General features: G+C 49.6%; 1 protein-coding gene across 1 annotated transcript; it reads right to left on the bottom strand.

Moving 5' to 3' along the window:
- Nucleotides 1-1,096: 1,096 nt before the first annotated feature.
- Nucleotides 1,097-15,363, bottom strand: UHMK1 (U2AF homology motif kinase 1). The gene is made up of 8 exons (XM_084211002.1): nt 14,984-15,363; nt 13,693-13,985; nt 10,845-11,036; nt 9,972-10,066; nt 8,807-8,883; nt 5,413-5,511; nt 4,471-4,559; nt 1,097-4,008 (listed from the first exon to the last, which is right to left on the bottom strand). The coding sequence occupies exons 1-8, from the start codon at nt 15,273-15,275 to the stop codon at nt 3,862-3,864; spliced, it is 1,284 nt and encodes a 427-aa protein (XP_084067128.1). The 5' UTR covers nt 15,276-15,363; the 3' UTR covers nt 1,097-3,861.
- Between the last annotated feature and the right edge of the window lie 360 nt (nt 15,364-15,723).

Raw genomic sequence — 15,723 nt, 5'->3', positions numbered from 1 at the left:
GTACGGAAATTGCAGGGTAAATCACAGTTACTGCTCCCTGGATGGAATACAGTTGGCGTGAATTGAAATGGATTCCAAGATGATTTCTCATACAGATACATGCTAAGGGGGATGGAGTGGAGTGGGGAAGCAGAGTGGAGACAGCACATCCAGGCTTCGTGGAAACCCCCGCAGGGAGGAGGAGGAACTCGATGGTACTTTGCAGGTGATACTTTGCATGTCCCCTGTCAACCACAGGAGAAAGGGGAAGATATGCTGCTGCTGAGTCAACAGCTGTGGTGAAACTCCCCTCCTTAGATGAACTTGCTTCGTTAAAGCCTAATAATAATAACAGCCCCCTCCATCCCATGGCTCCCCCAAACCTCCGAGCTACGACCACCCCTCACTGGAACTGGAAGGAGTTCTGACAGCAATGGTCTCCAAGCACAAATACTAACGCTGCCATGGCTGGGTCACAGCCCTGTCCCCCCTGACCGAGGCCCTGCTGCTCGGTGACAGAGAATTGCTCCGCTGCACGACATTTCAGTGTCCCATAAGAAGGGCACGCTGGACAACCACCTTGTACTGAAGCATGGTTTATTAATCACCTGTACCAAGCACACATCTGCTCAGCAATGGTGCGTGACGGGATACAACAATTGACATCTAACCCGAAGGGAGGCACGTGGTCACAGGATCCGGCACAGCAGCAGGAAGTGTACTGAACCCTCTGGAAAGAACCTGGCTACAACACGGTGCTCAGGCTACGGTGTTACGAGGCTGAAGACCAGTGAGAATAAAATTAGGAATACAGCTAAGATTGGAGCTGACTTGTGCTTTGGCCAGTAATTTAAACACCAGTTACCCTACAACTAGGGTAGGAGTAGGTAGGTCGGTGCTACACCGAGGGTTATTGGGGGGAGCAGCACAGACCAGGAAACCCAGCGAGCATCTGAGGGGAAAGCCTCAACACTTGGGCACCTATAGCAAGCAGTGTTCAGGAGACAGGAAAGCCAGGCCCATCCCACACACCACAACAGGCACCTTGGACTGAATCACCATGCACACTTCAGATACAATCTAGAGTTAGGGAACTCAAAGGTTTTAGCAGGGCTAAAACTTATGCCAAGACACCAACAGGTCACTGAGACACCAGAGTGAGCTTCATCTTGACAGAATAATAAGTCTTTGAAGGCAGAGTGTGAGGAGTAACAATACAATGCTTCTAAACCTCCCTGTACCCCACAGCCTGCAGAAAGGTGGATCCAGTGACATGACAGAGATCAACCAGGAGGAATATAATGAAAAGCAGCTTTGGGTTGTTTTACCCAGCTCAGTCCTCAAGCCTGGTCAATGAACATCTGGAGAAAAATGTCTGGTAGCAGGAGTTTGCATCATGAGGATTTATTTAGCCCCTGTTAAAAAAGCTGAACAAAACTCCAGCCAAACTCTGGTGGAAGAGCTGCCATGCTGCAGGAATAGGCTGTAGCTCCTCTCTAAAGATCAATCCTGGCACAGCTCTATCTCTGATTGAAAGAATTCTGACTGAAAAAGTCGTGCTTGAAAGATGACAGAGCAGCTCAGTCCTAGACAAATGATGTGAGAACTCTGAACACATTTAAGTTCCATACCTGCATCCCAGCATCTCCCTGTCCCAGTGTTGCTGTAGGTGACAGACCTCACACCCTGCTCCCAGGGGAGCTCCCTGTGGCCCCACCTGGGCTGGCACTCAGCAGAGCAGGAGCTTTGGGGTCTGCTCCTGCCAGCTCAATGCTGCTGCCATGGTTGCATTCAACACGTGCATGTCTGGACCAAAGCGCTTTGACCCCTGGCTCAACCCGCAGGGACAGCAGTAATGCAGAGCTGAGGAGGTCATCCAAGACCCAACCATACTTCAAACACTGCTCTCCACACAGGAAAAACCTTCATCCAGTTACCATTCAATTCCTCCCAGACACTAAAAGGTGCTTCACTCAAAGGACGGTTAAATTAAAAGCAATGAATCACACACCCCACCCATGCAAAGGCTGCTGAACAGCTATATACACCAAAGCAGCATCATTCCCAGAAAAATCTGATCAGCAAATCACACCTTAAAACTCATTGTGGGATTTTATTTTTTTTCTTTTCCCTGGCAAGCCCACCATCCCAAAGGCAACAGAAGAATTCAGAGATTGGTCCTTTCTAAGGGAGTTTGGTAAGGGCCACAGTAGACAGCACTATACACTAGCACAGAGAGCAACTCAGACTCATGAAATGCTACAGACATTGGATCTCCTGACACACCATGCACAGGGCAAAAAATCAAGAGGAACTTTTTAAATATTGGATTCCATCAAGTCCAGCAAGATGCAAACAGTAAATTGCAAGGTAATTCAGGTATTATTCCAGGGAAGGTCAGGGATGCTTCAGGCAGCTGTCCACAAGTATTTCGTCTCAGAAAAGAATTCAGGAGGGCCTTCCTCCTCACTGAAACTGGGACCAAGACCACAAGCCAGAATCCACTGGTGACTCTCTAAACAGGGCTGTTTGACACTGTGCCCATCAGGAGCAGAGTGCCCACCCTGGAGGGAGAGGCTCTGCCGGGTGCATGGGTTTGGAAATCCCTGGCAAACAGCCTCTGCCTGCCCCATGGCAGCAGCTGACTGAAGCCACGGGAGCAGAACATGCTCTGGGGGGAAGTGATGCTGCTCACCACAGTGTCTTCCCCAAAGGCATGTGGCTGTTGTCCCTGACACTGTAAAAGACCTTCTCCTGGCCAGTCCAGTCTGATGACTGCTTAAGCCCTTTCTGTACAGGATCTCAGATTGCCTCAAGCCCTTTTTGTAACCTTTGAAGGACCAAAAGTGTCAGTGCTTCTAATCTACAAGTCTTAATGGGTTAATGCAAAACCAAAATGCACAACACAGAAAAGCCAAGCGTGGGACCTACAACGCACAAATATTTGTTCTTATGAGACTCTCAAGGCAGGAGTCCTGCTGTGACACAAAGAATACTGTGTGCTGTAGCACTCCTTTCCAAAAATATCACCGAAAGACGCTTGCATATCACAGATGATTTGGCATCAGTGCCAGCACAGGGTATGTGCTAGAAAGATGAATCCACACGGCGCGGTTTTCACATCTACTCAGGCTACAAAGTGCTTACAGGTTGTGTTGGGACTGAGGCTGGCACTGCTCTGACCAGGTCTCCACCAACAGTCCCAGCCCACCCCAGGCATACAAGCAAGCTCAGCTCCCCACAGGCAGCATCATCCACACGTCACTGCCCAGCCCAGCATCAGCTGCATGGCTCTGCTCAGGTCACGAGGACAGGGCAACCCCACAGGCTCAGCAGATCCAATTTCATTGCCTCCCTCTGCTCTATGTCAGGAGAAGACTCAAAAGTCCTCCTGGTCTGCTTTAGAGAGGATGGCATTTCTGCTTCTTTATTTATAACAGTATCAACAAAAAGCAGGCAAGCCTTCCTCCTCCTCCAACACCAGAGAAGAGGATTTGGTTACAGGAAAGCTTAACAAAGAAATCCTCTCCCCAGAGCCAAGCCCAGCGCTAAGGCCAAGATTTTGGTCTCACTTCAAATCACTGAGAAGCCCTTGCCCGATCTGCCCGGTCTCCTGGGCTCCCCCTGTCCCCACTCCTGCCCCGGGCAGAGCCACACCCCCTGTAAATGAGCAAGCACAGCACACACACAAGCACGGCTGAAAGCGGCCAGGCCTCCTCAGCACATCACAAAGCAGCAGTAAAGTTTCAAAGCCCATTCAAGTCCTTTGCACCTCTCCTTCACAGATGACTCAGAAGCAGGGCTAGGAAGCTCTTTTGCACATTCAACTGTAAAACACGTGAGGAAGAGGAGCAAGACAACTCTCCTGATTGTTGCTACTGCCTACAGCAAGTTTTGGTACAGATATCCTCTCTTATAGGCACTCAGTGGGTAAAACGTAGCCACAACAAACTTGCCATCAAAAATCTTTCCAGTCAGCATTTTTTGGGCAGCTTTGGAATCACCAGCATTTGCATATTCAACAAAGACCTGAAAGAGAGAGAGGAGAAGTAGGACTTCCAGTGCACCATGTCACTTGCCCCCTCCAACCTCTGCAATGGCGGAAACCATTCCTAAACAATTTTTTCCCCTCCATCCTTGGTTGAGCAGAGAGCACTGGAGCTAAGAGTTGAATCTCTAAACTGGGATTTCATCTCCTGCTTCTCCATTTAGTAAGGTGGGAGAAAGTATGCTGGTGGTCAATAACCTCAGCAATTCCTCTCCCAGCCATTGGCTTCTCCTCTTCATTCCTTCCATTCATGCTAAAGCTGACTGGGCACCTCCCAGGTTAGGTAACCTTACATAACCAGGAAGGAACCTGTGCTGTCCTTCAAAACAGCCATTTATTTTTAGCACCGCCATCAGCCAGGAGATTTCCAGGCACTGAGCAGCAGTGCTGCAGCACATGGAGTGTACATAGGAACACACAGCTTCTTCCCCCCATTCACTTACTTGGCCTTTACCAGGATTCTCCTTTGGAATAAGCAAGGAAACCACTGGTCCATATTTCTGACACTCCTCCCTTATGTCTTCCAGGATATCTGGGAAAGGAAAGAGCTCATTGTCTTTCACTTTGCAAACTAGGGTGAGCCAAGAAACAAGCGAAGGCGAGATGAACACATCAAGAACACCTGGGTAACAAATATTCCTTCCCTCTCAATTTAAAATAAACAAGCACCTGGTGGCACAGCAGAAGCTGACACTGATTAATGGCCACGTAATGAGATGGAAGGGTCTGAATGGAGGCTCAGGAACACAGACCTGCAGGCAGCGAACCTCCAGCAGCAGGTTCCAGTAGCTGAAACACTGGGGATTTAGGAGTGCCTGCTATGGCACTTGGAGGAGGGGAACTAAAGGAGCTGGCACAATCCCTTCTTTGTGTGAGCAGAACTCGCCTTTCAGCTCGTGTCCCCAGAGCGCTCTGGTTTGTGCCGCTCACGGGGATCTGAGAGCACGCAGAAACACAAATCCCACACCATGGGTCACCACCATGCCTGCCATCCACAATGCTTTAGGAACTCCTGTGAGAAATTTTAGTTCTCTGCTGAGATCTTGGCTAAGTTCATTAGCAAATTTTTAAGGATCTGTGCTGTTTGGTTTCCAAGTCCTGCACATATCCAGCAGATATGCCAGTGGGCATCTAACCAAAGAAGAAAATAATTTTTTTTTTTTTAATCTGGGATTCTTCAAGAATTCCCTACAAGCTCTGCTTTCTCTCTCAATCTCAGTCTATTCTCTGTTGGTGCAGTTGACCCCTTATAACCAAAGCTCAGCTGGGCAGCTCTGTTTGCTGTTCTTGTGTCTATTAATTGGTCACCCGCTTGTTTTTACATCCCCAGGGCCACAGAAAATAAAGTCTGTAAGACAACATTGCTATATGAGAATTGCACCAACCTTCATATTCTTCTTCACACTGCAGAGAAGCATCACTTAGAACATTTAGCAGCCTTAGCACAGGTGTGGGGAGCATCACCAAGTCTTCAATATGGGGAGCTGTTTGACATCCACAGAATTAAAGAAACAAAGTCAATGTCAAAGGGGCAAGCAAAGAGGAAGCTGACTCAATACACATTGTGATACTCAAGCACTTACTGCTCTCTCCAGTACAGTTTTGCTTCTCTCCACTATTAACTGCATTTAGAGTCTGAATTCTCCATTTCCATCTAATCTTTACCTGTGCATTGAGAGACTCTTCCAAAGGGTTCAGTGCACTCTGCAATTATTCGGATGCTAGCATCTGAAATTGCTTTTCAAATTAAAGCTAGAATTGTGTCTACTTAGCCCAGTCTCAGAAACTGATGTGACCTCAAGAACTATGCTAATTGAACAAACTACCCCATATATATATGGAGATGTGAGATCACAGGAATACACTGCAACTGCCTCTCCTGTCACTGCTCCCAGACAAGCTGAAAACAGGCTGGCCAGCTTCCCTAATTCCAATTCTTCAGCTGTACTAAGGCACAGGCCTCAGATCTCCTTAGAATATCTTTTAGTTCTTCCCTGAACACCATATAAACCTTCCTCCCCCCAAAATCCAACTGCAATCCACTGTTTTGAAGACCACCATCCTTAAGCTACTTAAACAATGCAAAGCTGTAGAATCAGGCATGGCCACAAGGTATGTGAGCAGTGATCCTTGAAGGACTTCACAGGAGAAGAAATAAAACCCTGTGGGTGCTGGACATGGGGCACTTGGCTCTAGAAAACAAGCAGCTCCAGGACAGCCTGGAGCAGAGCAGCACAGACGCCACTGTGGGAGAAGGCAACAGCCAAGGAGAAAAGGCTAATGACAAGCTATGAGAGTCACATTCTGAGGATAATCAGCCCTCTAGAAACCCAAAGCCTTGGGGACAGTGTCACTTCTGCAGGATAAAAAGCTTGATTTCATGTTCCTGTACGCTAGTGATAGGCCATTAATGAATATAAGATCTGGGCACCCAACTTGCAGTACTTGGAGAGTGTTGATGTGTTTGGCAACCACAGCAGCTGAACATAATAGCAGGACAGCTCTGCCACTTTACAGTGAGAGAGAGAGAAAAGGAAAATGGCTTCATTTCTCCAGTCTGAGCCTTCTGACCATGCCTGCAAAGTGAGCTGTTATTTTCTAGGAAATACTTTTTCCGAGGTAAGCACACAATGCCTGTGAGGAAGCTGACAGCCCTGCCAGGCACAGTCAGATGTTGATCTCAGAGCAAGAAGAGATGCAAGGCAAGAACAGAAGCTGTAAATCTCCTGCCTGTCATGGAAGAGCCCTTAGGAAAAGCTGAGAGTGTGAAAGGCCTTATCAGTACAGATGATGCCCAGACAGCTCTCAGGGGGCAGCCCTTTGAAGAAAGGTGCTATCTTCAGATAACCAGGCATGTTCCAGCTCCTAGTGCACCTCTAGGACTATCTGCAACCAAGACACATCAGATGAACTAAGACTGAAAGAACATTTTGTGTCACCATGGTCTTATATGCTACTCCTTTTATTTGCAGAATCACAGAATCATTTAGGTTGGAAAAGACCTTTTAAATTATGAACTCCAACCTGGCATGGCCAAGCTCCCCACTAAACAATGTCCCCAGATGTGTCACATCTACAACATCTTTTAATGGGCATAGTGACTCCACGACTTCTCTGGGCAGCCTGTTATAATGTTTGACAACCCTTTCCCTGAAGAAATTTTTCCTAACAACCAATCTAAACCTCCTCCAGGGCAACCTGAGGCTGTTTCTTCTTGTCCTGTCACTTGTTACCTGGGAGAAGAGACAGACATGAAAGTAAATCTGTCCTTCATTTCCTATGTCTTTTTCCAGAGAGGGAGACAAACCAACTCCTACAACTGAGACACCTGGTCTTCCTGTACCCAAGTGACAAATCCATTTCTGGCAATCCCTCTCTGCCCTAGGAGGTACTTTCTACCCAGCTCCTCTGCAAATGACAAGTGACACCGACCACACTGACAACACAGGAAAGAACTTGATGAACTGGAAAGTCAAGACTTAGCTGTATATGACAAGGAAAGCTATTCTCAGCTGTCTTTGCTCCAAACAGAAAAGCTGTGTCCAAGTGAAAGGCAGTGACGGGTCATTTGCTGACTTGCTGGGAAAGCAGCAGTAAATGCTTCTTTGTGCAGACAAGCATATGTGCAAGTCTGTCAAAGAAAAGCAGCAAAGAGAACGAAACAAAATGGAAGCTGTTATAGGAACTCCAAGCACTAAGCACAGAAGCACCTTCCTCAGTACAGTCAGAGGTCTGTGTGTTTACAACCAGCCCAGAGAGCACTGCCAATACACAGCTCCCTCTGCTCTGAAGCAGTACTGGCTGTGAGGTTCAGCCATGGAAGGCAGCTTTGCTTAGAACAGCTCCAGCTTCTGAGACACATGTGAAATTTGGAAACAGGAATGAGTTTGTTACCTTTGCCTGACATACAGAAATATATTGCTTCTATAAGAAGCAATACTTAATAATCTTAGCTGCAAGGTGCACCAAGGAGCTTAAGAAAAGCAGGGCTGAGATTCAAGGGGAAATGCTAGCTCAGCCTGAAGTATTAATTTATGCTTCAGAAAACCTGGATGCACATCTCCTCACTGGTGCTCTTGAAAGCAGACAAGCTCTGGAGAATGCTACTCAGTTGCATCTGGAACAGAAAATAGGGAAGGACACTAGCCTAAACAGGGAGGTCTCAGCCCACCTTTGCTGACTGCCTGCAACACACATGGGGAGGTCTTCAGGAAACACTACTATTTTATTAAATCAAAGGGACAGCATTAGATGGAAGTGACAGTGACATCTGTCCATGATCTGCCACACAGGTGACTGCAGGCCAGTCACTGCAGAAACAGGCTGCCACCACAAACCAGCTGTGCAGAGGCAGCAGCAGAGGCTACCATCAGCCCATGCCCAAGGTGCTCTCATTCCTGGTGGTTTCTGAGCTGGGAAACAGTTGGTGTAAGAAAACCCATCCACTCACCATAAGCACTACTGCACTCTTCAAATGCACCTCAAGAGTCAGAATGTTAGGTAAATATCCTGGTTATTCCTGTGCCCTCAGATGAATGTTGCTGCCAATACATTCTTGGGGACAGAGTTTAATCAGAGTCCAGGTAGGAAAAAGTGACAGCCTGTGGGGCTGCAGGAGCAAGGCAGCACTGAGAGCACAGGCATCGCTCTGACCTCCTTCCTGTGGCACCATGCAGAGCTGGCAAGAGGCCAGACCAAAAAACAACAGTTAATTGCCCTGTGTGCTGCTTCCAGCACATGCTGAGAGAGTCCTGAGCACGGGCCATAGCCACAGCTTACCAAAGGGAATGCTGAAGAATGGGCTGCATAAAGCCTTCTCAGCAGAGGCTCGTTTTCCTTGGTCACAATGAAGCATGCTGTAAGAGAAGACACCTTTATGTTCATGCATGTGACATTTCTGCACTGACACATTCCACTCAGGCTGGAAGCTAGCATAGAGGAACACCCTATCTTTGGAGTGGTTATGGCACAGGGAGAAGAGTGGGAAGCACATCTTGCAATTTGCAGCTGAAGCACACCAGAAGAATCCCCTGCAAGCATTTTGGGTAGATAGATGGTGGAGCAGGCTTTCCTTCTTGATGTCTCTCAGCAGCAAACACTGAGAACTGCTCACTTACAGTTTACAAGGAGCACAGCACGTTCCAGCTCCACATCCTCAGGCCATTCATCCCACCTCTCAGGCATACACGCAGTCTCATGAGAGTGATCACACTCCAAGGTGCTCCCACATCTTTTCACAAATGGGATTCAAAGCAGCTAATAACCTAGATCTTGCCTGAGAATATCCCTAACTTGGCTTTATCAGGGGCTCCCAATGCTATTTGTGCCAAGTTGTGTCTTCTTCCCTCTGTAGCTCAGAGCACAGTCACAAGACAGTGAAAACAATCCCCTTGGCAGACCCCTCAGGAGAGCTGAAAAAGTGCCTTTGAATCTTGGCAGCAGTGGAGAGCAGCACTTTCTGCCCCCTCCTTCTTTTTTTTTTTTTTTTTAATAACAATCCCCAAAAGCAGCAAAGTCTGCAGTTTTCTCCAAATACAATCTCTCGGCTGCAAGTGCACAGCACTGAAACAGCAAATGATCAACATCATGACTGACACTCTCTCTGTGCTTACTCCAAATTGTGCCAAAATCAGAGGAACTGAAACATCTCTGCTAATGCTTGCACTTGTTAACAGCACAGGGGAGGGGAGGGGAGGGGAGGGGAGGGGAGGGGAGGGGAGGGGAGGGGAGGGGAGGGGAGGGGAGGGGAGGGGAGGGGAGGGGAGGGGAGGGGAGGGGAGGGGAGGGGAGGGGAGGGGAGGGGAGAAAAAAGAAAACAAAAGAAAAGAGAAAAGAAAAAAGAAAAGAAAGGAAAGTGTTAGGTGTGGGCTCTAAGTTGCTAAGAGCAAGGCTTGACCTTACAGAGCACATCTTTAAGCAACAGCTATCAAATATGCTACGGTACCTTTTGATAAGGTCTCTGAGGTGATAAGCTGGAATGGCTGAATTAACCACCCCCTCACTGGCAAATATGCGATCAATGATGGCAGAACTGTTTGTCTGGAAAGAAAAAGAAACAGGGATTAGGGAGGTGAAAACCAGACTGTGCAAGGCTTGCAATATCCCATCGTTTTCCAGAGTGGATGCAGAGGGCTGTGGTTCTCTGGGGTTTTGTGAGAGATCCCCAGCGCCCAAGCCTCACACGTTAAACTAGCAGGCTCACATCAAATCAACTTTTTCCCATTTGCCAGCAAAACCTGGAAATTTCCACATGCAAGAAACTTTTCTGTTGCTGTGGAGATTCTGATGCTGAAAGGATTCTCCTTCTGGGAAGAGGAGCACAAAAAGTTATTTCACACAGAACAGAGGACAGTCAGGTTCCAGGCTCGCAATACAGAGCTTTCCTCTTGTTTTCTCAGGATACAGACTTACAAGAAGATCCCCAAATTACAGCTAACATTAAACTAAACCCAGCAAATAATTCCTGTGCCATTGTGCTGCTGAACTAGCTGACAGTCATCAGGCATTGGTTTTGTTCTTCCTCCTATGCCACAACTACAGCCAGCACAGCTTGCCTACCAAATGTAGGCAAGACATTGGCTCCAAACAGAGACTCCTGGAACACCCCTATTTCAGTAACCTGAAAACAAGCAGCATACAGACAAGCCAGTCTCACAGGGCAGGTGGGTCTTTAAGGCTCAGGAATCTTAATTCTCAAGACAATAGGATTAGATAAACATCCTGGAAACACTACCTAGTTGCCAGGTGCTACCTCACAAATCCAGATTATGAACAAGAAGCAGAAGGATTCATTTGGTGCAAGCAAAAACTGTCTCACCTTCCATTCCTGAGATTGGACTGTATGTTTCAGTTTCATTCCTGAGAACATTTCCAGTAAAACGATTCCCAGACTCCACAGATCCACAGCAGAGGTACACTCTGTCTCACTCTGGAGCCCTGCCTGTGCCAGGCAGTTCTGCAGCTCTGCCTCTGGAGCCCGATACCCGTCTGTTTGAATATATTTCACATCCTACAGGAGACAAAACACAGGGATTTTCCACACTCAGGTTCTCCACTCCATCCTTAAATCAGTTCTGATATCCTTCCAAAGGGGTCTCCAAAATACTATTGCTAAATTGACAGAAAGCATTGTAGAGCCAGTTGTGCAAGGCAGGCAGTTCAGCTCCCTATACTGCTGCGCTGAGGGAAAACCAGGACTGTCTGGAAGAAAAACATCTCCCAGCAAAACAGCACTAACATCTGACGTCTGAAACACAGCACTGCTGGGAGGAAGGGGCTGGATGTCCCTGTGGACTGGCCCTTTAACCTCTCCTACATGCAGATGATGCTAGAAATTTTAGAATAAGGGCTGAATATCCACAATACGCTCCCCCATTGGCTGCCTGAGAGCACAGACAGCCCTGTGTGAGCAGTGAGCACCAGGAGCTGCTGCCGTTGTTCAGGTGCTGATGTTCTCTGGAAGCGAGCAGCTAAAATGCTCAGACAAGGAAATCATCAATGGTACTTCCCATGCACCTCTTCCATCTCCCCTTGAAGCCTCAAGTGCTGCACAATCAGTACCTGCCCAGCTGCTGTGGCTGGCACAGCGAGAGGAAATGCCCACACGCTGCCTGCTCCAAAGAAATTAGGGAATTATAGAATCCCAGAAGTACTGGCTGGAGGGGCTCCTCTGAAGGCTCCAGTCCAGTCTCCTCCTTTCAGGCAATACCTGGTCAGTCAGCTGTGGCTTTGTCCAGCCAAGTCTTCTAAGTGTCCAAAGACAAACTGCACACTGGGTCTTTTTAACATGTGGGGGCTCATTTTAGACATACTGATGCAACACAAGGAATGACAGAAGAATATGCAAGCCTATTTCCTCCTGGATAAGGCATAGGATTAGGAATTCTTACCATGAGGATATATTCAGACCAAGAGAATATATTCTCTGACTGAAAATAAAGTTTACAGAAGACATGTTCCAGCAACAGAGCTCCAAAGTGGTTTATGAACTTAAAAAAGATACACAAACTGCTCATCCTTGTCTCTCCCCTATCAGTAGGGAGCAGAACCTCCAGCATGGCAATAGCAGCAACTTGGCAGGGCCCCAAACAACGTTTAGAGAAAACACTGTGATCAATGGCACCAGCAAAAAGAGACAGAGGAACTTCACTCCTACCACCTAAAGCATTTTGAGAGTTGTAAGTGGTTGAGACCTTGCTGTCTGTACAACCATTCCCTGTTAAACAGCAATGGCAGGAAATTTTGTGTAAGAATAAGCTTGGCAGGGCTGTCATAAATAAAAGCAGCATGTTTTTTGAGTCAGATAAGGAAATTATGCATGCAGGGTGCGGCCCAAGGCAGAGGTGGGACGGGACACTGGTACCTGGTGCACATTCAAAGCAAGGTCAGAAGGTTCACCCATGCAACCAGTGTCTTTTTGAGAAAGGGCAAAGGAAACTCAGCCCAAAGAAAGCAGATTGGAAGAAACTGTGGAAGAAAATCAAACACCCCACCAGCTATTATGAGGCAACTCACACAGCAAGCAGCAAAACACAGACCTGAATTAAATAAAAATACCTGCATTAGACACAGGACACCAGGAGTGTGTATTTTGCTGATAGACAGCAACAGATTACCACCAGAAACTCAGCCAAGAATGTGGGAGAACTGAAGACAACACGGGGGAGTTAAGAAGTCCAAACATTAAAAACAACTCCTGTACCAAAGAATTCAGAGACAGGTCACCCACACAACCCCCTGATATTCACAATCAGTGGGCTGTGCTGTCAATACCAGGTAAACCAGTAAAAAAGTATATAAATTTAAAACTGTTAAGTGGGTAAAGTGCAAGGAATAGGGACAAAACAGGACACTGTAGGAAGGCACAGAAAAAATTACCATCTATCACCCAGTGATTAAAGGCAAGTGTGCTACAAGGTTACCTGATGGAAAACCTTTTCTGAGACTCCTCACAGGCCACTACTAAGAGAGGGAGGAGTGAAAGGAAGATCTATCAAGCCAACAGCAGAACCTCCTGAGGCTCTCTGCTTCCATCAGAAGCCATGGAAGAGAGTAAAATGGGCAGGACAAAAACTCAGTATCACCAAAACAAAAGTGTCAGCAAGGAGACTGAGCAGGAGACCAGCAAATGGGACAAAGAGTACAACAGACACTGCCCACCCAGGACCAGACTTTTGATACATGTGGGAAAGAAACATCCAGACTTCCTGAGGAAGGGAGGCTGCTCAAGATAGGGTGAAATTAAAGGCAAGCACAAGGACATTGCCAGAGATAACACACTTGGCTAGGGAGGCTGATGGCAAAGCCTGGATTACTACAACACATGGTAAGGGACGATAAAAGGGAATTCTACATTTCTGGGTGCTCCCACTCCTCTGACCACATAAAAACTAGCAAACTTTCCAGGAAGCTGAGACACCACTTTACTCAGTGCATCATTAACATTGGAATTTGTAGCACAAAGGCTAAGACACCAACAGAAACCAGAGACATGGAAGCAGAATGGAAACACAGCTTCAGTGTTTGGGGCAGATATCATTTCAGCCTTTCCAGCTAATCCTCAGCACCAGCTCAGCTCCTACTCTGATCAGGTCACTTGGAAAACATCACAGAGCCACACAACTCAACACAGAGCCCTCTTGCCTCAAGAGTAGCACATTCCAAACCTGATTCCCCTCTTTGAAGCTAAGTCCAAAGTCAATGAGCTTAAAGCACTCCTCCTCTGCACTCCACAGGATGTTGCGTGGCTTGAGGTCTGCGTGCACATAGCCTTTGTGGTGCAGGAAAGCCAGGGCTTCCAGGACATCTCGGGCGCAGTGCTGGATCATCCACATGGAGCAGCCCTGGTTGCTGGAGTGCAGCAGCAGCTCGGACACGCTGATGTCCAGCAGCTCCAGGAGCAGACAGCGAGATGGGCCATTGGCAGAGTAGTGGTTGGTGAACACGCCATAGAGCGTCACTACAATGAGACACGGGGACAGGCATTGGTAACGAGCACGCAGCCGGCACCTTCACTGCTCCACACCACAAAAGCTGTGGCAGGCAGCTCGGGTGTTTTGTAACGGGTGATGTTCGAAAAGATGGAGAACCAGGGAGGAAGAAGCAAGGGAAAAGCAGCCATTTCACCCTACGAGCTTCAGAGGACAGGCTGGTCTCACAACACTCCCCAGGCTCTGCTAAAATGACAAGGGCTGAGCACTCCTGATCAGAAGGACAGTCTCAGAGACATGAATAAGCACATCCCAGTGGGCAAACTGGACACAGTGCCACTCTTTAGATACCTGTCAATCTCACCCCATGACAGACAAACTTTACAGAATGGGAACCCATGTGCTGTCTGGGTATCCAGGCACACTATGGCATTAAAAAGCATTTCTTGCCGACAAAAAATATCAGTGGTGGGTGAACTTTGGCACTTCCAGCAATCACCTCTGACACACAGACTTCCTGTCTTCCCAGGCTCATTCCCACCCAGGAAGGCAGTCAGTCCTGGAGCTGTAGCACAGTGGGAACACAAGGTCCAACGGCTGTCTCGCAGGGAACCCAGTCCTTGCTGGGGCTCTTGAACCCTGCCCAAAGGAGGATTCAAGGGTGCCCTGCCTGAAGGAACCCATTCTGCCCATCTCTCCTGGCCACCCTGGGGATGTCACCTGCAGAGTCCCCACCCAGGGAAGGGGTGGGGTACCCAGGAGCACCCACTGCAAGGAAACTGCTTTGGGGTGTCCAGGCTAGGGGCCCTCAAATCTGCCCACCGAGGGGCACACTGGCCTGGGGATGCGTTCGGGGGCTAGGCTGCCTGTAATCACAAAGCAGTCGGGAGTTCCTTCCCTGCTTGCGAAGGCGGTCTAGAGACACCAGTTTGGCAGGGGGACAGTGCCCTGAGGGGTGCTCTAGGGACACAGGGTGCCCGGGCAGGGGTGTTGGGGGATCGGGGAGGGGGTGCCGGGGTGCCGTTACCGATGTTGCGGTGCCCGCGGAGCTGCTCGAGCGCGGCGCGCTCCTTGCGGAACCCGTACTCGGCGCAGTCGGCGGCGGGCGGGCGGGCGCCGGGGCGGCGAGCGGGCCCGGGCCGCGGCCCCGGGGGCGGCACGAACTCCTTGACGGCGCCGGGAGGGGCCCGGGGGTCCCCGCAGCAGCGCACTCGGTACACCGAGGCCGAGGAGCCGCTGCCCAGCGGCGCCTGCACCTCCCACAGCCGGCCCAGCGCCTCCAGCAGCGGCGGCGCCGCGCCCCACGCGCACCCCGACATGGCGCCGTCCCGCCTCACATCGCCGTCCCGCCGCGGCCCCGCCGCTGCCCCGGCACCGGCCCCAGCCCCTGCCGCCGCCGCGCTCCGGCCGCCATGACACCGGAAACGGGGCGGCACGGCGGCGGCACCGCCCTCGGCGGGGCGGGGCCCTGCGCCCGGGAGCGAGCGGCTCCCTCGGTACGCCCGGGCGCGGTGCCCTCTGCCCCGGTACGGGCGGAGTCCAGCGCCCTCAGCACTCCCGGGGGTCGCACGGCCTCAGCCCAGACACCCTCGGGCTTCTGCCGGGGTCCCTTATCCCCAGTACCCTCAGCCCGGGCTCCAGTACCCTCAGTAGCCTCGGAGTTGTGTCCCCTCGGCCCGGGCACCGGCGGGCTCCCATTACCGCACCACCCCCTGGCCCAGGCCCAGCCACCAGCCGGTGGTGCCAAGCACAGCAGGGCAGCCACGT

This window comes from Fringilla coelebs, assembly GCF_963513975.1.
Source record: "Fringilla coelebs genome assembly, chromosome: 9".
Lineage (NCBI taxonomy): Eukaryota > Metazoa > Chordata > Aves > Passeriformes > Fringillidae > Fringilla > Fringilla coelebs.
This window is presented reverse-complemented; position numbering and strand designations above follow the sequence as displayed.